The following is a 25944-nucleotide window of genomic DNA, read 5'->3' as shown; positions in this document are numbered from 1 at the left end:
GACTTGACCCAGGAAGCTCTCGTGATCATGTGCTATATCAGGCTACCTCTTCCTAGGGGAGGTGCCTGATTATTGTTGTGCTTCCTGGCTTGGTCTGCCGTGTCCCTGCCTGGCTGTGCGCTGTATTCAGGTCCCCTGCCTTGCACTCTGTTGTGCCTCTTGGCACACGCTCTGAACCTGCACTCTGCCTTGTACTTGGTTGTGCCTCCTGGCACACGCTCTGACCCTGTACTCAGTCTCTTACTCTGTTGTGCCTCCTGGCACACGTACCAATCCTGCGCTCTGTCTTATGCTCAGTTGTGCCCTCTGGCACACACCCTGCTCTTGTACTCTGTTTCACCTCCTGGCACACCTGCTGCCTGACTCAGTGCTCTGACGTGCTCCTTGCACGCATCCTGCTTCACTCACACCTGGACGAACGAAGTCTCTGTATACCACGTGTTCCCGTGTTCACGCTTTACACGTTCCTGCAGACACACTCACCCACTCGTGTCTCCTGTGAGCCGGCCGCCTGGTGCCAGCATCGTGGTGCCTCACCCCCTGGGTCTTGCCCCTGACACTCCCTGTATAGGGGGTGGTCCTCACTAGGTCAGCTCGCCCTGGGAGGGTTGGTGCCACGACCCAGAGGGTCCACTCCAGGAGTCGTCACAATTGTTTTTTTTATTATCCGATTTGTCCCCTTTATTCTCCATGAGTGCGATATTTTTATTATTATAAGGTGATTTCATATTGCACTGTTCCGTGAGTTATTTTAATTATAGGTTTCTGGGTCTAGAACTTCAAACAGACACACCTCAAGAAGGGGCTTACACAAAATTACACAGCGTATTCATTAGATGACAGTTCTATTCCAGGTAGTTTCACTTTACGGTGAGAAAAGAACAACATGGAGAACACGGTAACAGTAACAAATAAAATAACAATTTATCTTTGGCTTTCAAGCAAATGACAGTTCAATTGATGATTTAAAATACAAAAACAAACATGTTTCACAATTTTCAACAATCCATACTACTCATATTATACATATATAATAGTATAAATATTACGTTCTATGATTTCCAAAGTCCAGGATGCTTCATTCAGTTCTTACACTTAAAGTTGTCACTTGCCATAGTACAAGTTTTGTGACACAACAGCGATCTGACCAGCGACAGGCCCCCCTGCTGGCATCGCTGATCGCTGTAGGAAAGCCCAGGACTTTTCTTTGGTCGCTGGTCTCCCGCTGGCCAGCACGCATTGCTGCGGACAGGCGGGAGACCAGTGATCAGCTGGTAACTAACGAACACATCGGGTCCCTTAGAAACCCGATGTGTACGTTAGTTACCAGCACGCTGATGCAGGAGCTGTAACTAACATACAAATCGGGTATCTAAGGGACGCATGTCCCTTGGATACCCGATGTGTACGTTCGTTACCAGCTCCCTGCATCAGCGCGCTGGTAACTAATGAACACAGCGACGCCGCACGCTCGGCGTCGCTGTGCTGATCGCTGGTGAAGCTGTCTGTTTGACAGCTCACCAGCGATCACAAGGCGACTTATCCTGACACGTTGATATCGTTGTCGGGATCGCTGGTGAGTCGTTATGTGTGACGGGGCCCTAAGTTCAGCAATGTTATCTTAGAAATGTAAAACAGCAATGTAGGATCCCCACATTGTTCCCTGGAGGTTGAACACATCTTCACAGATTACATCAAGCACTTGTAATAATAAGATATAAACGAAATGTGCAGGAAAAGTTCTCCATGGGGACCTAGCCTAAATATTATCCAATATTCTAAAGAACCAAGATATTCTGTAGGGATATTACCAGAATATGTGCCTGTTCATGCATCCTTGAAGCAAGCCTGTCGCACTGTACATGCTTTCTGATCTGCAGGCCACTTCTTATAAACCAGGAGGAGCTGAACCCTTTTACATATATAGGAAAAGATTCAGTACAACACTACTTTATTCACTAAGATCCTTGCTCGCTCTGCTAGTGAGCGGTCTCATTTAGTGATTGACATCCCTTCCAAAATGACTGTGCATAGAGATCTAGCTATCAGACACTAAGTAGGACCACCCACCTGACTCATAAGCATAAAAAGGGCATCGATTTTAATTAATAAAATGCAAGAATTTCTGAATCTTTTCGCTACAAAACCAAACATCAAGATTTTTAGCTGTCCGTTCTATATGCTAATGTTGAAAAATGAAACTGCATTTAAAATGTAATGGGTGCCCTTTAAAGGGAATCTGTCAGATCCCTAAGGCCTCTCAAACAGCCTCATAAACATTTCCAGACAAAATCCAGCAGTAAAATCATGCCTTTAATGTAGCCTACAGTTATTCATATCTGTGCAAGTTGACTATCCAGCATCTAGAAATTGATCTGACATAAGGGATCTGACCTGGATCTACCTCCATAGGACACCACCCGATCACACCGTGAGATTGTTGCTATTCTTTCGTTATACGGAATATATACAGCACCTAGAAGGGTATCACAGTGACAACAAATACATTCCAATGTAACCCAGATAAATGATGGTTAGTTTTAAGCCATTGTGTGTCTATTTGTATATTGTACATCATTTTAATATACTGTATTAAAAGTTATATTTTATTAATACTCCCTACCTTGCCGACTGTGCAATTGTAAACTTGATTGGTAGTCCACTTACCTAGCTTACCGACTAAAGTGGCCAGAGATAATTTCTATATGTGAGTGAGGGCAATAAAAGTAATTTTTGTCCAAATATTAATAACTATATGGCTGGAAATAATTATGGAAGCGGATTAGGTGACCTGGAACTTCACACGCTCACTTTTAAACAGAATCTGTCAGTAGATTTTTGCTACTTCATCTGAGAGCATCCTGATGTAGGCAAAAAGAAGCTGAGTCCAACGATGTATCACTTAGTTTACTGGGTGCAGCTGTTCTGACACAGAGCTTTTAGATTTAGAATAAAGCAGCGCTGAGAAAGCTTCCCCTCCTAAACCAGGCTCTCTATGTACAAAGTCCATAGACAGTGAGCTGCTTATCACAGGGGAAGGGGGCGTTACTGGACTAGTATAGTCTGGCAATGTTAATCACGTAGTGATAAATCCTTCACAGTTAGGAAACAACAGTATGCACTTTGACAAGTGACACATCCCTGAATTCTATGTTTCAGTTGTCTTCAGATTACATAGAAAAAAAACTGCTGACAGATTCTCTTTAAGCACATATTCAACAGAACCAAGTTAGGAAGCCAAACGATATAAGTATGCAGTTAAGCAAGTAAGAAAACTCTAGAAATTGGTAGAGTTGTGGAAAGGTTCTAAATCAATATTAATTATATATTATATTTACATAAGGTAAATTTGTTGCAGAAATGTCTGCAGCTTTCCTGTTAATTGGAATGTGGCTTGCAGATATCCATGCACTAAAACACAACATTTAAATTAATGGGATGAATTTTTATTCACAGAAATTTCTGTAACAAATCTTCCACGTGTAAACAGTTTCTACCTTTTATGAGTATTCAAATGCCTAACAAGTTTGGACTTGGCAGAATAGGATCTCCCACAATCTGAACATAAGTATGGCTTCTCCCCTGTGTGAATTTTCTGGTGTCTTACTAAACCTGATCTCTGAGCAAAACTTTTGCCACAATCGGAACACTGAAACAGCTTCTCCCCTGTGTGACTTCTTTGGTGTCTCACAAGGCCTGATTTCTTGACAAAACATTTGCCACATTCTGAGCATGAATATGGCTTCTCCCCTGTATGAATTTTATGATGCTGATGAAGTACAGATTTGTGGGCAAAACTTTTTCCGCATTCTGAACATGTAAATGGTCTTTCTCCCGTATGAACTTTCTGATGTTCAACAAGAACAGATCTTCGGGTATAACTTTTTCCACATTCCAAACATGAAAACGGCTTCTTCTCTCTGTGGATTCTGTAATGTTTCACAAAATCAGCTTTTTTTGTAAAACTAACCCCACATTGCCAACAGGAAAATTGCATTTCTTCTGTATGTAATCGCCGATGTTTACTAAGATTTGACTGCTTGGTAAAACTTTTCCCGCATACTGAACATGAATATGGTCTCTCTCCTGTGTGATTTCTCTGATGTATGACAAGACTTAGCTTGCTGGTAAAGCTTTTCTCACACTCCGTACATGAAAATGGCTTCTCTCCCGTATGAATTCTCTGATGTTGAACAAGTCTCGATTTGTACGCAAAACAATTCCCACATTCCAAACATGAAAACAGCTTAACTCCTGTGTGAGTTCTCCGATGGTCAGTGAGATAAGATTTGTGAGCAAAACATTTCCCACATTCAGAACATAAAAATGGCCTCTCACCTGTGTGAATTCTTAGATGGTCATCAAGATTTGATTTGTTGTGAAAACATTTCCCACATTCTGAACAGCAATATGGACGCTCTTTGTGAATTCTCTCGTGTTGAGCAAGAGTGGCTTTTGTAATAAAACCTTTCTTGCATTCCGAGCATGAAAATGGCCTCTCTCCTGTGTGAATTTTTTGATGTTTCAAGAGACCAGCTTTTTCGATAAAAGATTTTCCACATTCTAAACATGGAAAGTTCTTCTCCCCTGTGTGGATCTTGAGATGTCTCACAAGATTTGAATTCTTTGCAAAACATTTCCCACATTCCCCACATAAAAACGGCTTCTCCCCTGTGTGTATTTTATGATGGTCGATAAGACATGATTTGTAGGCAAAACATTTTCCACATTCTGAACATGAAAACGGTCTCAGTCCTGTGTGTATTTTCCAATGTTCATCAAGACTTGACTTTTTCACAAAACATTTTCCACATTCTGAACATGAAAACGGTCTCAGTCCTGTGTGTATTTTCCAATGTTCATCAAGACTTGACTTTTTCACAAAACATTTTCCACACTCTGAACAAAAAAATTGTCTCTTCATGCTGTGAGTCTGTTGAAGAGCAAATGATTTAAACCTTTTTTCTTGTTCTGAGTGACATTGCTTCTCTCCTCTGTGGATTTTCTGATGCGTGAGGAGAAACACCCTGTGCTTAAAACGTTTTCCACATCTGGAACAAATAATAGATTGTCTTTTAGGATCTTTCCCAAAATTTGACCTTGTGATTAATTTTTCACCAATACGAGTTCTGTTTGAACTGTCACAACGTGTTGATGTCTCAAATACTTTTTTGTAATTACAGAGATCAGGTAATAGAGCTCTATTTTCAGGTCTACCATGTTTACTTTGGGCAATGTTGCTTTGTCCTTTAGAATCCAATATGATTTTTTTTCCTTTATAGACTGGATATAACATTTTAGTGTCCATCCTGTGGCCAAATACTGAAAATAAAAAAAGGATATTTTTATTAATTTAATAATTAAATATAAAATAACAACATATTGTTGGGATGCTGTAATTAACTACCTTCATCACCAGTCTGGGGCTGCCTTTATAATTTTAAAAAAAACTGGGCAGCCGCAGACTGGTTATTTTTCTTCTTCAACTTATTGTCAAATGGGAGCAGAAGGGTTACCAATGTCTCTTCTAAATGCCTCTTTCTAGCAAAAGTCAGGCCTGAACTTCCAGGTTGTGTGATCCCACAACTATTTGTGGCTCCTCCTATATGTTATTTCGAGATCTTGCTCTTTAAATTTCCCAGCACTGCTTCATTCCTTACTAACTAGTTACCGGATGGTAACCGATCTAAGGAAGTTAACGTTTGGTAACCTCTTACTAAAGGATGTCATCACTGGCTTAATGCAAAGAGCGAGATCTCATGATAACACGTGAAATCTTGTGTTTTCACTGCAAAAAGGGGCGCAGAATGCTGTGGGATCCAACCTGGGGCTGCCCATTCTTTTATTACATATCAAGGCTAGCCCCACATTGGTGACAGATACTCTAAGGCCTGTTTCACACATCAGTATTTTACCATCAGTCAAGATCCGCCAATTTTTTTAAAAAACGGATCTGCCAAAAAAGGGGCGGATCCGTTTTTTTCACCCATAGATTTACATTATTGGCGGATCTTGACTGATGGTCGTCCGTCACACCCGTTTTTGCACGGATACGCCAAGATTTTAGCGGCTCCCGGGCGGATGAAACGGACCATGCAACGTTTTTATTCGGAGACTGTCCACTAATTTCACCATTAACCCTTCCGGGAGCGGATAAAATCTCTCCCTCTCTCTCCTCACCGTTCCCGCGACATCTCCGTGCCCAACATCACCGCTCCCGCGACATCTCCGTGCCCAACATCACCGTCCCCGCACCCGCGACATCTCCGTGCCCGACATCACCGCTCCCGCGACATCTCCGTGCCGTCCCCGCTCCCGCGACATCTCCGTGCCCGACATCACCGTCCCCGCTCCCGCGACATCTCTGTGCCCGACATCACCGTCCCCGCTCCCACGAGATCTCCGTGCCAGCGACCTCACTGCTCTCGCGACATCACCATGCCCGCTTGACATGCAGATGCCCGCTTGACATGCAGATGCCCGCTCTCTTCTTTCAGCTCCCGGATACCGCTACATCGCCGGTATGAGGTTTTTGTTTTTTTTTTCCCAGGCGCGGATCCCAGCATACCAACGTTCCAGTGGCTCCCGTTAGGGTTTCGTCGCCCGCGGATCCTTTTTCCGCCATTTTGGCGGATTTTAACTGACCTCAAAAACTGATGTGTGAAACAGGCCTAAGTTGTTCGGTTTTGTAAGACTCACTCAATACAGTCATCCTTCAACATGTAAACCCAGTAATTCCATTACATACATCTATTATCATAAGAATTGCCTTTATATTCTTAGGGATAACCAGTAGAATCCAGTATTTTCTTACTGTAACCAATAATGAAAACTGCCCCCAAATTTTAATGAACTAATTATCTCAATTCAATTAAAAATATACCATGAAGCATATCTTATATTCCAGACATGTACTTGTAGGATCCGTATCCATTAAACAGATCAACTATATTAATGGTGCTAACAACACATACTTTACAAATGTTCTCCCACACATTAGTTTGACTGAAACTAGAATGTGCTTTTCTCTATTATGGAGACAAAACTCACCTGTAGCGATACGATATTGGGATCTGGATCTCTGATTAATGGTCACAAGTAGCTCATCCTCCGCCTCCTCTTCCTCTTTTATCTCGTCTTTGATACAAATCTGAAAAGTGTAATTTATTTTATAAGACACTAACTGACGAGCCCGGCGCTGCCCGGGCATAGTAACTAACTGTGGTTAGTTAAAGCAAATTATAATTATCCTCCATCTCATAGTCCCGTGCCCATATACCCATCATACATATCCACGATCCCATAGGCCCGTGCCCATATACCCATCATACATATCCTCCATCCCATAGTCGAGTGCCCATATACCCATCACACATCCTCCATCCCATAGCCCCGTGCCCATATACCATCATACATATCCACGATTCCATAGTCCCATGCCCATATACCCGTCATACATATCCTTCATCCCATAGTCCAGTGCCCATATACCCATCACACATCCTCCATCCCATAGTCCCGTGCCCATATACCCGTCATACATATCCTCCATCCCATAGTCCAGTGCCCATATACTCATAACACATCCTCCATCCCATAGTCAATCATTATGACATCATAATGAGCGGCGTTGCTTGCAACCTATGATGACATCAGCGTCGCCATGGCAACCATTATGACATCATAATGAGGGGCGGGGCTTGATACACACACACTTTTTCCCCGTTATGTAGATAGGGGCAAAATTTTTTGGTGAATTGGAACGCGCGGGCTTAAAATTTCACCTCACAACATAGCCTAGGAAACTCTCGGGGTCCAGACGTGACTGTGCCAAATTTTGTGGCTGTAGCTGCGACGGTGTGGATGCCAATCCCGGACATACACACACACACATATACACACACACATACATACATACACACACTTGCGTTTTATATATTAGATTTCTCTATGGCATAAGGCCTAGAACATTTTAGTCTAGGACTAAGATATTCATGACCTATCCATATCATTTCAATTAAAGCTGAGCTCCAGTACCGAAGAATGGCTACTACAAATTGTACAAGGCTGGCGTGTTCCAGCTCCACTAACTACATACTTCTGGTGGGCCACATCACGTGTTAACAACTGATAAGTTGGAGTACCCGAATCCATTTGATTTAATCCCTACACCACCTTTGACGTACATGTTGATCCGGGCCCCACCAACAGCTATTAACCTGTTAAATACAGCTTTCAATCTCGGCATTTCACACGTCCATCGGCAAGCCCGTGACGTGATCGCCGATGGGTTGTGTTGGAAGCCAAAGATCTGTTGAACACCTCCGTAATGTCATGACGATCCTCCTGTAAAAACCAGCATTTGTGCTCACTCCCACTTACGATGTAATTGGACGACTGCAATCCGACAAAAAATTGCATTGCACTCGGTTGAATGTTTACTTACGGGGCAGCTCACATCTCTGATTATTTTCTAATGCCGATTCGGCATGTTAAAACGATCGCAGCCTGTGGGTGCATGTGAAGCATCGCACTGCACTCGGATATCAGTTTTTAAAAATATGAATTTTTATTTTAAAGTTCAAATCACCCCCTTCTGCCCCATTAAAAGTGAAACAAGGTAAAAAAAAAATACATATATTTGGTTTTACTGCATTTGTAAAAGTCTGACCTATCAAAATTTAAAATAAGTGTCACGATCCTGCGGGGGTTAATGTCAGTTTTTCCCCGCTGGAAGGCTGACGTGGTTGGTGACCACTCCCACCATCCTTTAAATAGTCACCTGATGCATCAGCTGACTGTCGGTGACAGAGCAATCTTCACTGACCAAGCCTCAGTGAGGAGCTCTCTGGGTGCAGTGGTGCTTCTGCTGGGTTCATTATCCTGGTGCCTTTATTCTGCTGTGTGGTGCTTTGCAGCAGAGAAAGCTAAGTGTTTATTTCCCCGTCCCTTACGTGTTTGTCACTATCCCCTGTGTCTGCATTATCTGTAGTGGCTAGGCTAGCGCCCTACGCCGGCCAGTGCACTAACCAGGGCAGTGTTAGGTGACAGCGAGGGATGAGGGTTCCTGACGGCGGCGGGGGAAGGACCCGCATAGGGCGTTAGGTGAGTGCAGGGACAGGCTCAGGTTGGAGCTCAGGTGCTGACCATCCCTCATTCCCTATTGGCAGGACCTTCCTCTCACCTATACCATAACCCGTTGTATGTGTATTGTGCCGTTAGCTGACCGACCATTCATTGGGTCGAGTCACACCGTGAAAGTCACCCCATGACAACAAGTTAATCCTACTGCTAAACGGCGTAATGGAAAAAAAATCAAAACAGAATTAAAGGGAACCTGTCACCGGTTTGGTCACCTAGCAGCTAAAAATATCACCTTATTCAGCGTCTGCTATGCATTCCCTAAATCCTTATATAACGCCCTGACTCCCTTTGTATGCTCCCGAAAAACCTTATTAATTTCTCCCGTGCTGTATGGTAATCTTCTCAGTCTAATCCAATGGGTGTGGTTTCAGGCCTCTTAATCCCTCAATCCGGCCGGCTTCTACTCGCCGTCCTCCTGACATGGATAACGATCCATATTGCTATGCGTCATATCGCGCCTGCTCAGAAATATTGCATTTGGCACCTGCGCGGTATGCTTTGCCCAACTGCGGGCAAAGACAGAAAACAGAAGTGAGCATGCGCTGGCCAACGTAGTTCCGGTACAGGAGCCGGAAGTCCGTGTGTCAGCGCATGAGATGTTGCACGGAGCAAGGCGCAAGAGACGTCATCCATGAAGTAGGATGGCGAGCAACAACCAATGGGAGTGATGTAGAGGCCCAAAACCACACCCATCGGACCGGATTGAGAAGATTACTATACAGCGCAGAAGAAATTAAAAAGGTTTTTCGGGAGTATACAAGGGGATTATACAAGATTTAAGGAATGCAGCGTGGACACTGAATAAGGTGATAACTGGTATGTCACAAAACTGGTGACAGGTTCCCTTTAAGTTTTTTTTGGCAGTCGCAACTTTTCAATAAAATAACAGGTGATCAAAACATCATATGTACCCCAAAATGGTATGAGTAAAAATGTCAGGTCAGGGTGCAAAAAATAAGCCCTCACACAGACCCATATCCTGAAACATGAAAATGTTACGGTCTCAGAAAATCGCAACTGATCGGGTGAATCATATTGCCAGGTCAGTGTTACTATCTAGTGAATATGGTAAATAAAAAAAAAGTGGTGGAATTGCACTTTTTTCTGCAATTTCATTGCACTTGGATTTTTTTTCTTGCTTTCCAGAGCATTACATGATAAAAAGAACAATGTCATTCAAAAGTACAACATGTCCCACAAAAAACAAGCCCTTGTACAGCTATGTGGACAGAAAAATAAAAAAAAGTTATGGCTCTTGGAAGAAGTGGAGGAAAATACAAAAACACAGAAAATCATCCGTGACTGAGGGGTTTAATGTTGATGACCTATTCTAAGGACAGATCATCAATATCTTAGACAACCCTTATAATGGTTGGATTTTGCTATCTGCTGAATAGAAGTGGTGCAAATCGAATCTTAGAAACCGCTCCAGCGCCATGCTACAAAGATGACGTCGCGCCAGGCCGTTTTATCAAAAGAAAAGCCGCGGATGCTGTCATGTACGAGGCATTATATCGTTTCCGGCCCAGCATGGACAGGTTACCGACATGATCAATGGACTGGGTCCTGCCAACCGATGTGCAACAACTCTAATTATAAGGACAGCAAGTTGAGTGTGCGGACAATCTCTGTGAAATAGATCCTACACTGGTATACTGGTGTATGACACCACCCAAGATTTAGATACCTGATGATCCTGCGGCACACTCACATTTTCTTCTAGAAAATTCTGGTAATACAGAGGTCTTGGACATCTATGTGATGGATTACTGTTACTGATTCCATCTGCAGAAAACACACAAAAGTTTCTGAATACACTTGTCTATATGTGATAATCAAATAATGTTCCGTAGTTAGTGGTTTTCTCTCACCCTGGCCAATATTAATAGGAATTTTCTCCTCCTTACACTGTTGCTCGTTCCTGGCATTTGTCTCATCATCCTTCGCATTCACTTCAGGCTTAATATCAATTAGGTCTTCGCCCTGATTCTACATATGGAAAAAATAACAAATCAAGAAAAACAAATGTGTTAAGAAACTGGAAATTAATTGTAACTATAAACCATAACCAAAAATGAAATGCCTGCAGTATTACTTTATTATCAAACCCAAATTTTTTTTTTGCGCATGGTATCCATCCATCCAAAATAGAGTCCAGGTCTACACCAAAGGAATCCCAAAAATCATAAAAGTCAAATGAGTCTTTGGAGTTTGTAAACAGCTCTTCTATTGAGGACATGTAAAAATCTCAATTCACACTTGAAAAATTCACTGTTCTCTCACAACAAAAAAAGAAGGGAGATCCAGCATTCGCCTTGCATAACAGAGTTAAACATGACCTTTAATGGTAGCAATAAAAGGAACATTAGAAATGGTTAAAAAAGAGGGGGTGAATTGAGGAATAAGGGGAGATACCTCCCTTTGAGAAAGCAACAAGTGAAACGTGCGTCGGGGCAGCGCTGGTGGGCCTCAGTGATTCCTCCACAACCATCGGTAGGCAATAACTAATTTAACCAACTTCCCTTTGCCTCAATCTATGTTTATGGCCACTTGGCCAATTTCACAGTGTGTTAAGATATAGATACGGGGTGCTTTGGTGTTTTGCACATTATGTGCTGCTTGATGTACTGGATTTCAGTGTAGCCCTCCATCCTTCATTCCTCCTTAGTGGACTCATTTGTGTATTCAAAGGTAATTAGATTTTATTTTTAGTGTGTAACATTTCAATAAATTATCTTTTTTTATTTTCATTGGTGGTTTAAGTTATATCTTTCTAGATTTGCTTTAGATTTTGCTTTGGTATTCCTCCTGAGCAGGTATAAGGTGACTTATTATCTGACAATCCTTACAAAGGCTGATCGAAAGGGGTGGTGAGTGAACTGGGGTTTGAATTGGCACTTTTGCATATCTCTGGAATAAAAGAACAGCAAACATTGTTAAAGGGGTTGCTCAGTCTTAAACTACAAGTCTGCATGCACTCTATGTGACTGCAGACTTGCAAATCCTCACATCATGCACACTGCACTCTGTAAGAAATAAACACTGCTAGGAGCAAACTCCTGGCCACATTCCAACTAGACGGTTTCCAGCCCCCCTCAATACACTTGCATTAAGCAAGGCAGCGCCCATGTAGTCGGAATGTGGCCAGGAGTAAATATATCGCATACTTGCTGTCAAATGATCGTCGCTCCCAGCACCAGATAATCCTCTCTTACTAAAGAGTAGATACATTATTATGTTGGGATAGCAGATCACTTTTTTTAAGGCAATATGAAGATTTAATGTATTAATTTCCCATTTTCGACTACCTGCAGATCCCTGGGGACGCTGTGATTCTCTACTGAACAGTCTAGAGAATTTACAGGACTGGGATATCTTTCTGATAGATTGTTCTTATCGGATCCATCTATGAGAAACACAAATACACAAACTGAAGACATCGCTTACAAAGGATGATCAGATTATAGGTATTAATGGAACCTTTAGTGTCATTAATGAAAGTCTCTTCTTCCTTACTTTCCAGATCAGTCCTCATATACATCTGATCATCTTCTTCTCCATCTATAACTTCAACTTTAATGTCAAGCATATCTTCAGCCTTAAAAGGAGTAAAAAAAAAAAGCATTACAATTAGTTTGGTTGGCATAACTTGACTTTAACTGGCACAACATTTACCTGATTATCCTGCATAATGCTGTTATCTTCCTCTGGACAATCCTGGGAATAAAAGGGGCTAGAACTTCTCCCTGGTGGACAAAGCAGATAGTATAAGAAAGAAAAAACCACTAACAGATCATAACACATTTATAGGATACTTTTTTTTTAATACACTTTACTCCAACCCACCAAATACACAGAAAGGTGACGAAGAAACAGCCATCTCCATATGAAAGATAAATCATGGTCAAAATTAAAAGAAGATTTATATACAGTATGTATATATATATATACACTCACTGGCCACTTTATTAGGTACACCATGCTAGTAAGGGGTTGGACCCCCTTTTGCCTTCAGAACTGCCTCAATTCTTCGTGGCAGAGATTCAACAAGGTGCTGGAAGCATTCCTCAGAGATTTTGGACCATATTGACATGATGGCATCACACAGTTGGCGCAGATTTGTCGGCTGCACATCCCTGATGCGAATCTCCCGTTCCACCACATCCCAAAGATGCTCTATTGGATTGAGATCTGGTGACTGAGGAGGCCATTTGAGTACAGTGAACTCATTGTCATGTTCAAGAAACCAATCTGAGATGATTCGAGCTTTATGACATGGCGCATTATCCTGCTGAAAGTAGCCATCAGATGTTGGGTACATTGTGGTCATAAAGGGATGGACATGGTCAGCAACAATACTCAGGTAGGCTGTGGCCTTGCAACGATGCTCAATTGGTACCAAGGGGCCCAAAGAGTGCCAAGAAAAAATTCCCCACACCATGACACCACCACCACCAGCCTGAACCGTTGATACAAGGCAGGATGGATCCATGCTTTCATGTTGTTTACGCCAAATTCTGACCCTACCATCCGAATGTCGCAGCAGAAATCGAGACTCATCAGACCAGGCAACGTTTTTCCAATCTTCTACTGTCCAATTTCGATGAGCTTGTGCAAATTGTAGCCTCAGTTTCCTGTTCTTAGCTGAGAGGAGTGGTACCCAGTGTGGTCTTCTGCTGCTGTAGCCCATCTGCCTCAAAGTTCGACGCACTGTGCGTTCAGAGATGCTCTTCTGCCTACCTTGGTTGTAACGGGTGGCAATTTGAGTCACTGTTGCCTTTCTATCAGCTCGAACCAGTCTGCCCATTCTCCTCTGACCTCTGGCATCAACATGGCATTTCCGGCCACAGAACTGCCGCTCACTGGATTTTTTTTCTTTTTCGGACCATTCTCTGTAAACCCTAGAGATGGTTGTGCGTGAAAATCCCAGTAGATCAGCAGTTTCTGAAATTCTCAGACCAGCCCTTCTGGCACCAACAATCATGCCACGTTCAAAGGCACTCAAATCACCTTTCTTCCCCATACTGATGCTCGGTTTGAACTGCAGGAGATTGTCTTGACCATGTCTACATGCCTAAATGCACTGAGTTGCCGCCATGTGATTGGCTGATTAGAAATTAAGTCTTAACACACAGTTGGACAGGTGTACCTAATAAAGTGGCCAGTGAGTGTATATATATATATATAATGTTCATGCTTAAATAAGACTAACTTACCACAAAGAATAATGAAGTGGGCTCAGCAATAATATCTATATTATTAACAAATAATATAACTCAATCCTCACACAGTACATGCACAGAAAGTGTATCCATAAATGCCAGAACAACGTTATGGATAAAATAAGAAATGTATTTATATCTTCATCAATAACTTAGAGGCAAGCACAATCAAAATGGACAAAGAAACATGACAGGAACTCACAAGTTTCTTACCTTACGGTCCTTACCGATGGAATTGGAAAGCCTTCCTGATTCTGATGTTGAATTCAACACACCCCACTGATTTAAACCATTGTTTAGACTTGATACTGCAATACGAATTGTACTCTGTATATCTGCATTATTATATATATATATGTTTTTGGTTTTGTACATTTAATGATACATTTTCCTATATCACATGTGACAGGAAACAATGGCGTGTGTCTCTGTTTCGGTTTTTGGTATAAATGAAGCTGTACACACATTGTTTGCCTTATGGACTATGAATAAGGATGATTAGATTGGTAATGTGTCAGTCCCAATCATGTTTTTTCTCCATATTGCTTGTGCCTGCTATTAATGTTGTAATATTGGCGACTCTGCATGATACCTCCCCCCTCCCAAAAGGGACGCCGACATACTGCCACGGCCGCTCTGCTCCGAAGCCTGCTGCGGCTTCCTGCTCCCAGGACCTGCGCAGGTCTCCCGGAAATGCAATAAGGGCACGCTCATTGCTTCTTAAGAGGGCAGCAAGCCCACTCTGAAAATGTCCCCAGCCTATAGCTGAGAGTCATGAGGTATTTAAGGCACCCTCCCCTGTACGGAGGTGCCTGAGCAACATCAGTGTTTTAGCTAGTCTTCAAGCTGCTAAGTGGGTTGTCAGGTCCCTGTTCCCTCACAAATTCAGTTACTTAGAACCTGAACCTGTTCCTAATCTGTCCTGTCTGAACCCAAGTTCTGAACATGTCCTGTTTGAACCAGCACCAGTGTCCGTCCTGTCTTGTGTTCCAGAATCCACATTGTCTAAACCAGCCCCAGTATGCTGTTCTGCCAGTAACTCCGAGTCCGTGTCTGCAATCTGGACCCTTGGGTTCAGCTGCTGAGGTCCCAGGGACTGCACTGGAGTGGTACATGGTGGTTACCTGCAACTCAAGCCTAACTCCAATACAAATAATCCATAAGCCATCAGTATAAGGCCTCATTCAGACATCCACGTTGCACGTACTTGTTCTGTTTTTTACAGATATAGCACGTACCCATTATTATCTATGGTGCTATTACATCTCTTTGTTTTTTCGCAAACCGTGTGCTGGTGCAAAACTCACAGAGACAACCTTTTTCCGCCAACACAGATAAAAAGGGCCAATAAAAGAAGCTTTGTAATTTATTTATCCATAGGTGAAAAATACTGACCAAACACAGCAGACATATGGATCCAAAACACTGACGCCGGTACCAGTTTTTTTTGCGTACGTGAAAAATAATGACATCTGAATGAGCCAATTTTATTACAAGTAGAAAGCAAATAGGCACATACCCTCAGCCATGATTGCTGGGACCCGACAGCTCACACTACCACATGTGTTTTGCGGTTTTCATAGCTTCATCATGACCCAATCCTGGGAATTCAGAGTAAGACGCTCTGGTAATTTTCATTTATTGGATTTATCTGTCAACTGAGTACGTTGTTTTTACCTGTTGTTCAGAGGATAAGAGTATCTAAGTAACCCCTAAAGGGATTATTCGGGAGTAGAAAAAAAAAAGAAAAGAAAAGTCACTATCAATAAATACTTTTAATTGGCAAATCACACTCATTTTGACTGTAATCACTGAAGAATTAAAATGGCCGCTGTCTTATTATACTGACAGAAACCTGTCCTAGGTCGGGATCACACATACGAGAAACATGGCCGAGTCTCGCATGTTAATACCCGGCACTCGGATTGGAACGTGCGGCTGCATAGCAATACATGGAGCTGCACGCTCAGCTCTAGAGTGCCGCCGGGTATTAACATGCGAGACTCGGCCGTTTTTCTCGCATGTGTGATCCCGGCCCTAGAATGATTATAGGACTGGAGCCTGTGAGTATGTACAGTAGAGAACAGGAAAGATAGTCTAGCCTGAAGAAGATGCAAAACAGAAGCCGCGGAGACACCATCACATGTTTCTCAACGCAAGCAATGACTAGCCAGGTCTTTCCCCGGGAAGGAACAACCACGGGAAGGGCAGTCTCCAATGAAGGAAACCACCTATGCCAAAACATGGTATCCATCCACAGACAGCTGTTTCGGGGTATTGCCCCTCATCAGTGTGGAGTAGGAAACTGGCTGGTAGGAGCAATGCCTAGTGAAAGACTGTGAAGATGAGGATGAATGAACTCATGGAGATCAACATCCAACACTGCGGAGACACCATCACGTGTTTCTCAACGCAGTGATTCTAGAGCACTGCCCCCATCCCTTATGGGAAATATGCAAACATGCAAAACAGAAGCCGCGGAGACACCATCACATGTTTCTCAACGCAAGCAATGACCAGCCAGGTCTTTCCCCGGGAAGGAACAACCACGGGAAGGGCAGTCTCCAATGAAGGAAAGCATCTTCACAGTCTTTCACTAGGCATTGCTCCTACCAGCCAGTTTCCTACTCCACACTGATGAGGGGCAATACCCCGAAACAGCTGTCTGTGGATGGATACCATGTTTTGGCATAGGTGGTTTCCTTCATTGGAGACTGCCCTTCCCGTGGTTGTTCCTTCCCGGGGAAAGACCTGGCTGGTCATTGCTTGCGTTGAGAAACATGTGATGGTGTCTCCGCGGCTTCTGTTTTGCATGTTTGCATATTTCCCATAAGGGATGGGGGCAGTGCTCTAGAATCACTGCGTTGAGAAACACGTGATGGTGTCTCCGCAGTGTTGGATGTTGATCTCCATGAGTTCATTCATCCTCATCTTCATAGCCTGAAGAAGAGACCTGAGCAGTCTGGAAAGCTTGCAATGTGTTACCATCTTTTCAGTTAGCCATTAAAAGGTATCAACCACTGAGGACTCTCAATCCTGAATATTTTTCTACAGTAGAGAACATCACTCATGGGAGCTGTTAATAACCTATACTACACACTGTCAGCTATCTCCAGCTCTCAGCGTCCACAAAAGGTGACCAGCAGTGTGAGCAGCCTCTTGTCACCTCAGCATCCTGGTATTTCCAGTATTACAGCAGAATTTTCCCCAAGGGCACATCTTTCCACACGTAAAGGGTGGGGTTGGAGCTTCATATTGTACATGCTTTCCGGTACCTGTCGTATTAACAGGTTCTATGGTGATTGAACAGGATCAAACCGTAACTATTCATGTTGCTGTCTCAGCTGTATCTCTCTTCTCTGAGTACACTGTCAGCTTGATCTCCACTTTGGTTCTTACTGTGCTGTAGTCTGTTAGCTCTATGTCATAATTCATAGAAGAATACAGATTTCTGCTTTGGGCATCCCACTGGTCACTGCAGTTCTAAAAAGGAAGTTGCAGCATGTATACTCCTAGCAGACTGCTCAGGCTAAGTAACTTCCCACTGAAAAAAGAAAGTGACTGTGTAGCTGTATAGGGGATCCCTGCATGAAAATAACTCAGGTATCTGTTGCAAAGTCATTAACACCAGAGTTACAACCCTATACATTTGATTCATATTTTAATAAAGTGACAAGTACACTTTAAAATGTCTTACTAATGAGGGTGTCACAACACAGCGGACAAGTGGTCCGGGACCCTAACAGTAGGGGGTGCCCTAGCTCGCCCTGCTCCCCGGGATACTTCTGAAGGTGAAGGTTTCGGGGCCTACACCCTTATCTCCTGAGTTAGCCCTCCTTCTGTTCTCTTCCCCTACCCAGGGAAGAGGGGTGCTGTTGTGCACCATCCCGACAAACAAGGCAACACAAACAAGGGTTAACAGAAAACTCCAGGCATACAAAATATTCACTCACATGTAACAAAGGAATGCACCGGGGTTTGGAGGTAGGGGAATAAACCAAGAAAGAGAAGGAAAAGGAATTACCATGCATACAAACCAAGGAACAGTCACAGATAACTCCGTCAACTCTCCTTCTCATATGAACTCCTCTCCCTCCGTTAGCCATGCAGCAAATGCTAGCTCTGACAAGGATTAGTAACAGAGCCCAGATTATAAAGGGGAAAGGAGTGGCTAACCGAGCTCAGCTGTTAGCACAGGGATTTCCAACATGGCTGATTAACCCCTGTTCTGCCAGAAGAAATAAACACATTTAAAATGAAGGAGAAGTGCTTCTTCTCAGCGCCGGAGTAGGAGCAATCAGCCGCTGCGGTAACCCAGTGACAGAGGGGCTGATGATGTTCCATTTTAACTTCTTAATGACCAACTGATGAAGCTGCATAGCGTAATGTGCATCAATCCTTTTTAGTGGCTGGGGCAATTTGATTTTGTGGAATGATATCTGCAAGTAAATGATCTATTAATATATTTTTTTATCAAGATAGTAGTTAGTCATACTCAATGAGGATTTTAATGGGTGGTGATTTATATACACAACTTTGTGTGGCACCCTTAATTATCTGTAGGCATTAGTCCTGCAAATAACTGTTCCTATATACTACTGGCTGTCAGGATCCTGTCAGCGTCGGCAAACTGCCATGGCTGAGCAGGGTGACTTACCCACACTACGGGAGGGCCCGGGGTCCGATACTGCAGTGAAAATTCAAGCAGATAGGACCTGCGACACTGAAAGTAGTAAGGAGTCCCAGGACCTAGATCATGTGACTGCAGGGGGCGGGGCTTAGCGTCCTACTGCTGCAGATGATGTAATATACTTACTGCAGAGATACTGTAGTAGAGGAGAGGGAAACGCAGGTCAGACAAGCAGAGGTCATACATGGAGAGGGCGGCGCGGTACCAGAGGGACGAGCAGAGAATAGTCAAGTCACAGGCAGAGAGTCATACACGAGAGGTAGCGCAGTACAAGAGGGACAGGCAGAACTCGTAACAGGGACAGAACCGGGTCAAAACCAAACAAGCAACAAGTTAACAGGCACAAGGCACACGTATGCACGAGGTCAACTAACTCAGCTGAGGGCAGGAGTGTAACTTACACTGGACCTAGGTCGAGTGGTCACTAAATAGTCGCCCTCTGCCAGAGAGAGGCAGAAACAATTAACCCCTGTCTGACCAGGATGGGCCAAAGACAAAACCCTGTCCTGGATCATGACACTGGCATTTTATAACTACCATCTGATGAGTCCCTGCATTATCATTAATAGTTCATCTGCATAGTCACCTTCTGTACTTTCTTATAGCACTAGATCTGGAGAGTCACCTTATGTATGTTCTTATACTGAAGTGCACCAAATGAATTTGTTCATAAACCGTTACCTCATTTGGGGCTTTGCTTTTACATTCGGGATCGGTATATATGGCTATATTAATGCTGATCACATATCCTCTAGGTATTATAGCCTTAAAGGGGCTGACCACGACTTTTGTATTGATAGCCTATTCTCAGGATAAGCCATCAATATCTAAGCGGTGCCAATAAAAGGTGAAGACGCTGGCGGGACCTTAGATTTGAAGCACCACTCCAGACCTGAAAAAGAAAAAACACTGGAGTTGTCCTTTTTCATTTCATTAATAGTACACATGACAATAAGAAATCTTGCAATATATCTTATCAGAGAATTCTGGTTCTTCCTCCTCCGCCACTGATCAAAATTCTCAATTCCACGTTACAATCGTCTTCAGTGAATGAAGATTCCCGCGTGACTGCGCTAGATGACAGTTGGTGCTCATAAAATTCTATGGAGAAATGGAACTGGCTTCAGGAGAATTTGCAGCAGAATGTCTCTGCCGCTAGCTCGACTCTCCATAGAATTTAAAAGCACTAATTGTCATCACCTATCACAATAATGGGAAAATTTGTCTTCACTCACTACAGCCTGAAAGTGACAGCTCAGTTCAGGAGAAAGCACATTCCTCTGATAAAATATGTCACAAACTTTCTAATTTTCATGTGAATTATGAAATAAACGTTAAATGATGGTTACTCTATCAGCTAATAGCACCTTCAAGAAGCTCATTCATTTCTGAGGTGTTTGGAGAGGACGATGCAAAGTGCAGGAAAACCTTACAAGCCCCCAGTGACACTAGCCAGAAATGATCCACCATGGAGGCTCTGGAGGTCGATGCGCCGCCTGTCACTATGGGCAGAATCTAGTACTGCATGACAGGGCTGCCTCCCATCCATTTATTTAACATTGCAGCACTTCACCCAGTAACCTGCCTGCTGGCACTTGTAGTCCCCAGAGGTCACTCCCCACCCCCACACTTCCTGATGCACCACATGCGGCATACAAATAACAATGCAGGCGCTACATACACTGATCGCAGGACCAACTCTTCCCTATCAGCGGCCAGTAAGTGCAACGGAACTATTCATCACTGATGGCACGGCACATTACTCTGCTGCACCTCTCACTTCCGCTATCTTGCAAAACGTCACTTTCTCTATTTACAATTGTTTAACCGAGACCGGGCAAAATCCATATTCAAAATGGCCGCGATGTTATTGTTTGGGTAGAGCGCATGCGCACACTGCTGAGCGGACATGTTTGGTTTGTCTCGTTCTTCTTCACCATATGATTGCTGTAGTGGGCACAATTGTAAGAAGAAGCAGGAACAGGTGACAACATACATTTCTCTTGTCATTTATTAGCATTTGGTCGGAATCAGCTGCAAGACATTTCTCCATTATTTATGTCACTAGTGCAGGGATACAAGAGTGTTACTCATTATCAGCTGGAAAGTAATTACAAGATGTGAGAGTCGTCAATCTCAAGAAATCTGCGTGTATGTGTAATGTCTGGATCACTGCCTCTGTTAGTAGTGCCAGCAATTGAACCCTTTGGGGTACCACCGTTAATTGTGTGTTCTCGATGGTTGTACCATTTAGAGTGATTCCATTATTGTACCATCCATTCATTGTGTCATCTGTGGTGCCACCGTTATTGTACCATCCATTCATTGTGTCATCTGGGGTGCCACCGTTATTGTACCATCCATTCATTGTGTCATCTGGGCTGCCACCGTTATTGTACCATCCATTCATTGTGTCATCTGGGGTGCCTCTGTTGTGCCATCCATTCATTGTGTCATCTGTGGTGCCACCGTTATTGTACCATCCATTCATTGTGTCATCTGGGCTGCCACCGTTATTGTACCATCCATTCATTGTGTCATCTGTGGTGCCACCGTTATTGTACCATCCATTCATTGTGTCATCTGGGGTGCCACCGTTATTGTACCATCCATTCATTGTGTCATCTGGCGTGCCACCGTTATTGTACCATCCATTCATTGTGTCATCTGGGGTGCCACCGTTATTGTACCATCCATTCATTGTGTCATCTGGCGTGCCACCGTTATTGTACCATCCATTCATTGTGTCATCTGGGGTGCCACCGTTATTGTACCATCCATTCATTGTGTCATCTGGCGTGCCACCGTTATTGTACCATCCATTCATTGTGTCATCTGGGCTGCCACCGTTATTGTACCATCCATTCATTGTGTCATCTGGGTTGCCACCGTTATTGTACCATCCATTCATTGTGTCATCTGGGGTGCCTCTGTTGTGCCATCCATTCATTGTGCCATCTGGGGTGCCTCTGTTAGTGTACCATCCATTCATTGTGCCATCTGGGGTGCCTCTGTTGTGCCATCCATTCATTGTGCCATCTCGGGTGCCACCGTTACTGTACCATCCATTCATTGTGTCATCTGGGGTGCCACCGTTATTGTACCATCCATTCATTGTGCCATCTGTGGTTCCTCTGTTGTACCATCCATTCATTGTGTCATCTGGGGTGCCACCGTTATTGTACCATCCATTCATTGTGCCATCTGTGGTTCCTCTGTTGTGCCATCCATTCATTGTGCCATCTGTGGTTCCTCTGTTGTGCCATCCATTCATTGTGCCATCTGTGGTGCCTCCATTATTATGCCATCCATTCATTGTGTCATCTGGGGTGCCTCTGTTGTACCATCCATTCATTGTGCCATCTGTGGTTCCTCTGTTGTACCATTCATTCATTGTGCCATCTGGGGTGCCATCGTTATTGTACCATCCATTCATTGTGCCATCTGGGGTGCCTCTGTTATTGTACCATCCATTCATTGTGTCATCTGGGGTGCCACCGTTATTGTACCATACATTCATTGTGTCATCTGGGGTGCCTCTGTTGTACCATCCATTCATTGTGACATCTGTGGTTCCTCTGTTGTACCATCCATTCATTGTATCATCTGGGGTGCCACCGTTATTGTACCATCCATTCATTGTGCCATCTGGGGTGCCTCTGTTATTGTGCCATCCATTCATTGTGCCATCTGTGGTTCCTCTGTTGTGCCATCCATTCATTGTGTCATCTGGGGTGCCTCTGTTGTGCCATCCATTCATTGTGTCATCTGGGGTGCCTCGGTTGTACCATCCATTCATTGTGCCATCTGTGGTGCCTCCATTATTATGCCATCCATTCATTGTGTCATCTGGGGTGCCTCTGTTGTACCATCCATTCATTGTGCCATCTGTGGTTCCTCTGTTGTACCATCCATTCATTGTGTCATCTGGGGTGCCACCGTTATTGTACCATCCATTCATTGTGCCATCTGTGGTTCCTCTGTTGTGCCATCCATTCATTGTGCCATCTGTGGTTCCTCTGTTGTGCCATCCATTCATTGTGCCATCTGTGGTGCCTCCATTATTATGCCATCCATTCATTGTGTCATCTGGGGTGCCTCTGTTGTACCATCCATTCATTGTGCCATCTGTGGTTCCTCTGTTGTACCATTCATTCATTGTGCCATCTGGGGTGCCATCGTTATTGTACCATCCATTCATTGTGCCATCTGGGGTGCCTCTGTTATTGTACCATCCATTCATTGTGTCATCTGGGGTGCCACCGTTATTGTACCATACATTCATTGTGTCATCTGGGGTGCCTCTGTTGTACCATCCATTCATTGTGACATCTGTGGTTCCTCTGTTGTACCATCCATTCATTGTATCATCTGGGGTGCCACCGTTATTGTACCATCCATTCATTGTGCCATCTGGGGTGCCTCTGTTATTGTGCCATCCATTCATTGTGCCATCTGTGGTTCCTCTGTTGTGCCATCCATTCATTGTGTCATCTGGGGTGCCTCTGTTGTGCCATCCATTCATTGTGTCATCTGGGGTGCCTCGGTTGTACCATCCATTCATTGTGCCATCTGTGGTGCCTCCATTATTATGCCATCCATTCATTGTGTCATCTGGGGTGCCTCTGTTGTACCATCCATTCATTGTGCCATCTGTGGTTCCTCTGTTGTACCATCCATTCATTGTGTCATCTGGGGTGCCACCGTTATTGTACCATCCATTCATTGTGCCATCTGTGGTTCCTCTGTTGTACCATCCATTCATTGTGCCATCTGGGGTGCCATCGTTATTGTACCATCCATTCATTGTGCCATCTGGGGTGCCTCTGTTATTGTGCCATCCATTCATTGTGCCATCTGGGGTTCCTCCATTATTATGCCATCCATTCATTGTGCCATCTGGGGTGCCTCCATTATTGTACCATCCATTCATTGTGTCATCTGTGGTTCCTCTGTTGTGCCATCCATTCATTGTGCCATCTGGGGTGCCTCTGTTATTGTACCATCCATTCATTGTGCCATCTGTGGTTCCTCTGTTGTGCCATCCATTCATTGTGTCATCTGGGGTGCCACCGTTATTGTACCATCCATTCATTGTGCCATCTGTGGTTCCTCTGTTGTGCCATCCATTCATTGTGCCATCTGGGGTGCCATCGTTATTGTGCCATCCATTCATTGTGTCATCTGGGGTGCCTCTGTTGTGCCATCCATTCATTGTGTCATCTGGGGTGCCTCTGTTGTACCATCCATTCATTGTGCCATCTGTGGTTCCTCTGTTGTACCATCCATTCATTGTGTCATCTGGGGTGCCACCATTATTGTACCATCCATTCATTGTGCCATCTGGGGTGCCTCTGTTATTGTGCCATCCATTCATTGTGCCATCAGGGGTGACTCCATTATTATGCCATCCATTCATTGTGCCATCTGGGGTGTCTCTGTTATTGTACCATCCATTCATTGTGTCATCTGGGTTGCCACCGTTATTGTACCATCCATTCATTGTGCCATCTGTGGTGCCTCCATTATTATGCCATCCATTCATTGTGTCATCTGGGGTGCCTCTGTTGTACCATCCATTCATTGTGCCATCTGTGGTTCCTCTGTTGTACCATCCATTCATTGTGTCATCTGGGGTGCCACCGTTATTGTACCATCCATTCATTGTGCCATCTGTGGTTCCTCTATTGTGCCATCCATTCATTGTGCCATCTGTGGTTCCTCTGTTGTGCCATCCATTCATTGTGTCATCTGGGGTGCCTCTGTTGTGCCATCCATTCATTGTGTCATCTGGGGTGCCTCTGTTGTACCATCCATTCATTGTGCCATCTGTGGTGCCTCCATTATTATGCCATCCATTCATTGTGTCATCTGGGGTGCCTCTGTTGTACCATCCATTCATTGTGCCATCTGTGGTTCCTCTGTTGTACCATCCATTCATTGTGTCATCTGGGGTGCCACCGTTATTGTACCATCCATTCATTGTGCCATCTGTGGTTCCTCTGTTGTACCATCCATTCATTGTGCCATCTGGGGTGCCATCGTTATTGTACCATCCATTCATTGTGCCATCTGGGGTGCCTCCATTATTATGCCATCCATTCATTGTGCCATCTGGGGTGCCTCTGTTATTGTACTATCCATTCATTGTGTCATATGGGGTGCCACCGTTATTGTACCATCCATTCATTGTGCCATCTGTGGTGCCTCCATTATTATGCCATCCATTCATTGTGTCATCTGGGGTGCCTCTGTTGTACCATCCATTCATTGTGCCATCTGTGGTTCCTCTGTTGTACCATCCATTCATTGTGTCATCTGGGGTGCCACCGTTATTGTAACATCCATTCATTGTGCCATCTGTGGTTCCTCTGTTGTGCCATCCATTCATTGTGCCATCTGTGGTTCCTCTGTTGTGCCATCCATTCATTGTGTCATCTGGGGTGCCTCTGTTGTGCCATCCATTCATTGTGTCATCTGGGGTGCCTCTGTTGTACCATCCATTCATTGTGCCATCTGTGGTGCCTCCATTATTATGCCATCCATTCATTGTGTCATCTGGGGTGCCTCTGTTGTACCATCCATTCATTGTGCCATCTGTGGTTCCTCTGTTGTACCATCCATTCATTGTGTCATCTGGGGTGCCACCGTTATTGTACCATCCATTCATTGTGCCATCTGTGGTTCCTCTGTTGTACCATCCATTCATTGTGCCATCTGGGGTGCCATCGTTATTGTACCATCCATTCATTGTGCCATCTGGGGTGCCTCCATTATTATGCCATCCATTCATTGTGCCATCTGGGGTGCCTCTGTTATTGTACTATCCATTCATTGTGTCATCTGGGGTGCCACCGTTATTGTACCATCCATTCATTGTGTCATCTG

At 43.9% G+C, this 25944-nt stretch overlaps 2 protein-coding genes across 6 annotated transcripts in view; one reads left to right on the top strand and one right to left on the bottom strand.

The window, feature by feature from the left end:
* Window positions 1–899: 899 nt before the first annotated feature.
* Window positions 900–20822, bottom strand: LOC141100169 (uncharacterized). Of its 5 annotated transcripts, none has more exons than XM_073588450.1 (10): window positions 20738–20822; window positions 19738–19948; window positions 15886–16078; window positions 12820–12890; window positions 12661–12742; window positions 12453–12550; window positions 11016–11133; window positions 10832–10929; window positions 7051–7150; window positions 900–5322 (listed from the first exon to the last, which is right to left on the bottom strand). In XM_073588450.1, the coding sequence occupies exons 3-10, from the start codon at window positions 15893–15895 to the stop codon at window positions 3494–3496; spliced, it is 2406 nt and encodes an 801-aa protein (XP_073444551.1). In that variant the 5' UTR covers window positions 15896–16078; window positions 19738–19948; window positions 20738–20822; the 3' UTR covers window positions 900–3493. The 5 variants fall into 5 exon arrangements, with proteins under 5 accessions (XP_073444551.1, XP_073444553.1, XP_073444554.1 ...); XM_073588452.1 differs by having other exon boundaries at window positions 10856–10929; XM_073588453.1 differs by having other exon boundaries at window positions 11052–11133.
* A 77-nt stretch (window positions 20823–20899) lies between these two features.
* Window positions 20900–25944, top strand: part of LOC141100177 (uncharacterized) — a 53352-nt gene continuing 48307 nt past the window's right edge. Inside the window, exon 1 of the mRNA XM_073588465.1 lies at window positions 20900–21040. The gene's annotated coding sequence lies outside the window, so the exon portion shown is untranslated. The remainder of the gene's footprint in view (window positions 21041–25944) is intronic.

Source organism: Dendrobates tinctorius, unplaced genomic scaffold, assembly GCF_039654945.1.
Source record: "Dendrobates tinctorius isolate UK_male_01 unplaced genomic scaffold, ASM3965494v1 ptg000103l, whole genome shotgun sequence".
Taxonomy (NCBI): Eukaryota; Metazoa; Chordata; class Amphibia; order Anura; family Dendrobatidae; genus Dendrobates; species Dendrobates tinctorius.
Note: the sequence above shows the minus strand (reverse complement) of the source record. Positions and strands in the feature narration are given on the sequence as shown.